Source organism: Conger conger, chromosome 6, assembly GCF_963514075.1.
Source record: "Conger conger chromosome 6, fConCon1.1, whole genome shotgun sequence".
Classification (NCBI taxonomy): Eukaryota; Metazoa; Chordata; class Actinopteri; order Anguilliformes; family Congridae; genus Conger; species Conger conger.
The window spans coordinates 51,407,274-51,414,773 of NC_083765.1; the positions used below are offsets into that span (position 1 = coordinate 51,407,274).

General features: G+C 51.4%; 1 protein-coding gene across 1 annotated transcript in view; it reads left to right on the forward strand.

The window, feature by feature from the left end:
• The window catches only part of myrf (myelin regulatory factor), a 50,645-nt gene that overhangs the window by 24,282 nt on the left and 18,863 nt on the right, over positions 1-7,500 (forward strand). The window contains exons 2-4 of the mRNA XM_061246960.1: positions 367-457; positions 4,356-4,622; positions 6,181-6,242. Coding sequence (XP_061102944.1) covers positions 367-457; positions 4,356-4,622; positions 6,181-6,242 — 420 coding nt within the window. The remainder of the gene's footprint in view (positions 1-366; positions 458-4,355; positions 4,623-6,180; positions 6,243-7,500) is intronic.

Sequence of the window (7,500 nt, forward strand, 5' to 3'; positions counted from 1 at the left end):
CCACAGATTCTTAATAAATCAGTAAATTTGTGAGTAATGTTTTCCAGTGAAAAACCAGCTGGCAACATACACAATCAAGTCAATTCGAGTAATGAGAACAGATATACTATTTCATTATTTGACCTTTTTTTATCTGTTTTTTTTTTTCAAGAATTTATAATACAAATATATTATATACTTTATTTCCATGGAGAACTCCTGGAAGGAGGCAGTACTGGAGCTGTGCCAGTCATGAGTGACAGCGAGCTGGAGGAAAACAGTGTTGGTCCTGTTACTAGGGTTACTTGTTACTACCCAAACTCATTCTTTATTCTTTATTCTCTCTCTCCCTCCCTCCCACCCTCTCTCTCTCTCTCTCTCTCTCAGGTCATGATATCAACAGCTCCTTAGAGCCAGCCAACATTGACACCAGTATCCTGGAGGAGTACATCCAGAAAGAAGACGACAGCACTGACATGTGAGAGAAGTCACGTGCGGTCACCCCGCTGTAGCACGGTCACCCCGCTGTAGCACTGCCACCCCGCTGTAGCACAGCCACCACGCTGTAGCACAGCCACCCCGCTGTAGCACGGTCACCCCGCTGTAGCACAGCCACCCCGCTGTAGCACGGTCACCCCGCTGTAGCACAGCCACCCCGCTGTAGCACGGTCGCCCCGCTGTAGCACGAGCACGCTCACCCCGCTGTAGCACGGTCACCCCGCTGTAGCACAGCCACCCCGCTGTAGCACGGTCACCCCGCTGCACACGGTCACCCCGCTGTAGCACGAGCACGCTCACCCCGCTGCACACGGTCGCCCCGCTGTAGCACGGTCGCCCCGCTGTAGCACGGTCACCCCGCTGTAGCATGGTCACCCCGCTGTAGCACGGTCACCCCGCTGTAGCACGGTCACCCCGCTGTAACATGGTCACCCCGCTGTAGCACGGTCACCCCGCTGCACACGGTCACCCCGCTGTAGCACGGTCACCCCGCTGCACACGGTCACCCCGCTGTAGCACGGTCACCCCGCTGCACACGGTCACCCCGCTGTAGCACGGTCACCCCGCTGCACACGGTCACCCCGCTGTAGCACGGTCACCCCGCTGCACACGGTCGCCCCGCTGTAGCACGAGCACGCTCACCCCGCTGCACACGGTCGCCCCGCTGTAGCACGGTCGCCCCGCTGTAGCACGGTCACCCCGCTGTAGCATCGTCACCCCGCTGTAGCACGAGCACGCTCACCCCGCTGCACACGGTCGCCCCGCTGTAGCACGGTCACCCCGCTGTAGCACGGTCACCCCGCTGTAGCACGGTCACCCCGCTGTAGCACGGTCACCCCGCTGCACACGGTCACCCCGCTGTAGCACGGTCACCCCGCTGTAGCACGAGCACGGTCACCCCGCTGCACACGGTCGCCCCGCTGTAGCACGGTCGCCCCGCTGTAGCACAGCCACCATGCTGTAGCACGGTCGCCCCGCTGTAGCACAGCCACCATGCTGTAGCACGGTCACCCCGTTGTAGCACGGTCGCCCCGCTGTAGCACGGTCGCCCCGCTGTAGCATGGTCACCCCGCTGTAGCACGGTCGCCCCGCTGTAGCATGGTCGCCCCGCTGTAGCACGGTCACCCCGCTGCACACGGTCACCCCGCTGCACACGGTCACCCCGCTGCACACGGTCGCCCCGCTGTAGCACGAGCACGCTCACCCCGCTGCACACGGTCGCCCCGCTGTAGCACGGTCGCCCCGCTGTAGCACGGTCACCCCGCTGTAGCATCGTCACCCCGCTGTAGCACGAGCACGCTCACCCCGCTGCACACGGTCGCCCCGCTGTAGCACGGTCACCCCGCTGTAGCACGGTCACCCCGCTGTAGCACGGTCACCCCGCTGTAGCACGGTCACCCCGCTGCACACGGTCACCCCGCTGTAGCACGGTCACCCCGCTGTAGCACGAGCACGGTCACCCCGCTGCACACGGTCGCCCCGCTGTAGCACGGTCGCCCCGCTGTAGCACAGCCACCATGCTGTAGCACGGTCGCCCCGCTGTAGCACAGCCACCATGCTGTAGCACGGTCACCCCGTTGTAGCACGGTCGCCCCGCTGTAGCACGGTCGCCCCGCTGTAGCATGGTCACCCCGCTGTAGCACGGTCGCCCCGCTGTAGCATGGTCGCCCCGCTGTAGCACGGTCGCCCCGCTGTAGCACGGTCACCCCGCTGCACACGGTCGCCCCGCTGTAGCACGGTCGCCCCGCTGTAGCACGGTCACCCCGCTGCACACGGTCGCCCCGCTGTAGCACGGTCACCCCGCTGTAGCACGGTCACCCCGCTGCCTGTCATAGCGCCGCGTGGCACCAGCATGGACGCTCGCTCGCTCACCAATGACACACAAACTGCTGAAAAAAACACCTCAAGCTAGATTTTCAAACAGCTGCTAGCTGGATGACCAGTTCAGACCAGCTCCATACTCAACATGGTTTGACCAGCTCAAGCTAGGTTTTGAAACAGCTTGTAGCTGACAATTTCAAGCTAGTTGGGTGAAATACACAATTGTTTTGGGATTCAAATGCTTTTCTATGCTTGATTGATCTTGCCTAGTGCGACTGAATCAACCAAGAGGACCAGAAGGCGGGGTTTGCACTTTTTGACATTATTTGATGGATTCCAATACACCAGACAAGCTCAGTAAAGTGTAGAAAAGTATTTCAGTCAGAAACAATGATGTATTTGACCCAGGTGTGTCTGACATACAGTGGTCCCTCAGCACGAGCATTAACTGCCCTGCTACAGAGAAACCCATCGCTTCAGACCCGTACCCTGTCCCCCATACAGGGACACAATGGACAAGAGGCTATGCTAACAGTAAGCCTCTCCCCAAATATAAATCCACTAGATCAAACATTCCACGATATGCTTTATATACGCCGTTATATAAGCCTGCCCCGGCTTACGTTTTTTACACGCTGGCCGTTAACCCGGCTGGATATTTACTGGGTACCACGCTGTCCGCTGCCCCACCTGGGACCCCGAAACACGCTCCTTCGGCATGAAAAATGTGACGTGCGAGCAAATGTCAGCCGCTTCTCCTCCCTGTTTATGGAGCGGTTCAGGAAGAGATCGCCGTTCTGTTCTGCCTACACACCTCGCGGAACGCGTGGCCGCGGCTTCCAGAGGAACCGGCAGCTCGCCAAACGTTCGCAGAGCCCTCGTGTTTTTCTACGGTTAAGCCTCCTGTTATGTTCAGAGTTTATGACCGCTTTTATGTTTTGGGGTCAAATTGACCCCAACGGTTTACATAAACACAAAATTATTGCCGAAGAATAATGTTGACACTCTGTGTGTCGCCTTCTTATTGTCTCCCAAATGACAAGCCTTTTATCCATAAATATTAAAGATCTGTGAGAAACGTCTTATTTTAGAGCCTGAGGTACAGGAAGTGAAAGTTTGGCAACTGTATGGGAAAGTACCGCCAGAATCATCCAGAAAGAAATCTGAGGAAAAAAATGAAAACGGTTGGATGTATAAATAAGCCCATACAATGCATGCAAAGTTAATACAGGACTTCGGAAAACACAGCATTATGTTTATGGCATGTTTACAATTTAATCCCACCAAAATAGAAAATAAAAAAAATCATACAGTGTCAAGAAGAAAAAAAGATTACCTGTTTTTTAAGAGATGTCAAACACTGAATGGGGTCAAATTGACCCCGAACATAATAGGAGGGTTAAACAGGCATACTAATAAATATGTGAAAACGATTTAACTGTGAAGCGTTTGCAATGGCCTACACGTGCATGCAACATGGACACTGTTAGTAGAAGCAGAGGTACAGAATTTCTGAATTACTGTAAGAGCAAAATAGATTCCAGAAGGGTACTTTCACAATACTTGTAATTTGAGAGTGAAGACGGTTGCATGTCATTTTTTTATTAACCTCCTGAGACTCAGGAGAAAAAAAGTTCACATATTGTACATTCTTTTGACATAATACTAGTGTCCTAGATGACAAATGTATATCTGACTTCATTTGAATTGAATGTCCCTTATGTTAAGAGAAGTACTGTATGGAGTTCAGGGAAGCCAGGATGCCATATCCCCGTTTGAGGATGCAGGGTTTCTGACGCTAAACAAGCCCCAGGTTCCTCCCCCTGCACCACACCGCTGTGAATACCCTGAGCGATGATGCTCTGTTTCTGACCTCCCTTTACTGTCACACCTCCCCCGCCCTCACTCCCCCTCCTCCTCTCTCCTCCTCCCCCTCCTCCTCTTCCTCCCCCTCCTCCTCCCCCGCCCTCACTCCCCCTCCTCCTCTCTCCTCCTGCTCCTCTTCCTCCCCCTCCCCCTCCTCCTCCCCCGCCCTCACTCCTCTTCCTCCTCCACAGCTGTTTCACGGAGGTACACAGTGCCCCCGGCCCCAGCTACTCCTCCCCTCAGGTGGGGGTGTCCTCCGGGGGGGTGGTGTGTGGTGTGAGCCCCCCCATCCCCCTCCGTCAGGGGGCCCAGCCACCTCTGCCACCTCCCTGCCAGGGGCCCTACCCCCCTCCGCCCCCGCTGGGGCTCCTGAGGCACAGCTACACCTGCCTGGGGCCACAGCAGCAGCAGCAGCAATCGCACGTCAAGACCGAGCACTCCGCCCACTACGCCCCCGGGTGAGAAGCTTATTCGGCAGCCATTTTGTTTGCCTACTTGAAAAGGTCTTTATTTTTCAACCGATACTACACATATTTTTTAATAGTAAAATACACGTAATAACATTTTTCTTATGTTCTTCACGCCTTAATGTATTTTGTTTACTTTTTTTATATGTTTGCTCTGTGAGTAGCTCATACTTACTGCATGTTATGTACTGTATGTGGTTTCCATGTTTCTGTTTGTTTCTGTATAGAGAATATACGCATCGTGTATTATGTGTTGCTTTGGCTTCGTGACCTTAGTTGTCCGAATGAAAAAAGCAAATTAAAATGTAATCTGAGAAAGAGAAAGAGAGAGAGGCTGAGTAACTAAGAGAAACTACTCTAGGGAGAGATAGAAAGGGAGCAAGGAACAGAGAGTAACTGCTCTGGAGGTGACAGAGGTGGAGGGAGGGAGTGAAGGAGTGAGGGAGTGAGGGAGGGAGAGAGGGAGAGAGGGAGAGTGCAGTTTTACACAGGGCAACTGCTCTGGGGAGGGAGGAGATTCTATTGAAGATGGGAAGATGGTGGAGAGGGAAAAATGAGTGAAAGAAAGGAGTAAACAGGCCAGAGAGCAAAAAAGCACTATGTATGCAAGAAAAGAAGCACTATGTATGTCCACACGTGAACTGAAACACTTAAAATCAGCTAGTTAAGGTCGGAGCAACACTGAGAATCAGCACAATGTAATGCAGGGATCAGCAACTCACGGTCGGCAAGGTCTGAGAACTGCTGGTTTTCCGCCCTCCCTTTACCTGGGAGTCAGGTGTGAGGACTGCAGTGAATCGGTAGCGCTACTCACAGGGGAGAAAAGAAACCCAGGGCCGGATTTGGATTCGGGGGCCTGAGTTGTTGATCCCTGCTGCAGTGTGACAAGGGTTAGACACACAGCGAGCCAAATGAAGCACTAAAAGCGTACACTTATGGACCAGCATCGATGAATCGACAAGCAGGGGCGGCTTGCCTTCCAATCAGGTGTCAGATCAGGCTCTGTGTTAGCATTAGCGATATCTGCCCCCACGCAGGTACTGCAGTCCAGATACACACACACACACACACCTGTCTGAGTGCAGTTCCATTACAAAAGCTCCCTGTTTAACTTCACTTGCAGAAACAATACGTAGAGGAAGAAAGAGATGGAGGGAAAAAGAGTGAGACACCATGTAAAACAGCACAGCAGTTTAGAACATAGTGCACACAGTTGAAAAGATATACAGTATGCGAATGACAGTCTGTGGTATATATATGCTGACAGCATTTGTAAAAATAGCAAATAACACTCGCAGCATTTTACTGTGGAGTAGACATGCATATAATGCAGTAGTAGGCCACATTAAAATGTACTGACACAGAAACAGCACACAGAGTAAAGTTTATCGCAGAAGACCTAATACCAGTGTAGACACACAAATAGTATAGCAGACATGCATAGCTGAAAGTGTAGTGAAGACAAGGCTATAATGAAAAATGTGTATTATCCGGTCAGCACTGATTTGAAATGTTTGGCTCTGACCACATCTACCTCTCATTCTTGTAGCACACTACCTGAGTCACCCCCAGACTCCAGCTCGGAACCCTACTCCCCCCAGCAAGTGAATGGTACGTACCTCCGTCCATGCATGCCTATGCAGTTCTCTACCACTGTGCAAACAATGGAGGGGACACACGTGTGACCGCAGTTTTTGTTGACGTTGGGCGATGTCAGAAAGAGAAATCGATATGAAATCGTCGTATAATGAAACCCTGATTATAATAGGTGGAACAAACTAAAAGAAATGTCAGAAGGTGCCGAAAGAGAGGGTGAAAGGGCGTACGTGGGAGGAGAGAAGAAAGGGGGAAAGAAAGGGAAGTCAGAAAGCGGGGGAGATAAGGTTGGAGGTAGAGCGTGTGACAACAGAACGAGGAGAGACTTGCGTGGGGAAAAGAGACCGACTTCAGCAGAAGTAGGAAGGAGACGGAGAAACAGAGCTGTAAAAAGAAGGGGGAGAATGAAGGAGAACGGAGGTTGGGAGGTTAAGGTGAGGTGAAGGGTGATGAGCACGGGAGAGGCAATGAGAGACAGGAACGCAGATGACATGGCTGCCCAACAGTGAGAGGGAGAGGAGCGACAAAAACAGGACTCTCGTTCAGGTAGGCGAGCGCCCTCCACTCCACCGACCCCGCGCGTTCTCAATGTCAGCCGTGGGAGTCAGGAAGTCCTTGCTGTCGCCGTTGGAAGTGAAGACATTCTCATCTGTTTAACTGCAAATCTGTTCCACATGTTTCACACAAAAATGTCTGTGTGTCACTAATTTACGAAGCAGAAAATTGTCACTCAGACAAGAAAGTCATCTGCAGTAATTTGACAAGGTATTTCAGGAAACATATTCATTACTGTACTGAAGGTGTTATAATGTCTACAATGTCGTACGTAGAGGTTTTTTGCAGTTGAAGCAAACGGCAATTTCAATTTCAATTTAAGTAGTTTACTTAAAATAGATAAATAATTTAAAAACTTAGTTTGTATATGGTAATTTGGCAGATATTTACTCACTCACAGAAAATCATTTCTTAAAAGAACAGCTGTGAAATATAATTTCTGGTGAAAATATTAAACCAGCCAATCATGTGGCAGCAACTAAATGCATACAAATATGCAGACATTGTCAAGAGGTCTGAGTCACTTTGACTGTGGAATGATTGTTGGTGCCAGACAGGGTGGTTTGAGTATTTCATCCAGTGAGCAGCAGAAACGCCTTTTAATGAGAGAGGTCAGAGGAGAAGGGCCAGACTGGTCGAAGCTAACTGGAAGGTGACAGTAAAATAAATAACCACACATTACAACAGTGGTATGCAGAAGAGCATCTCTGAACACACA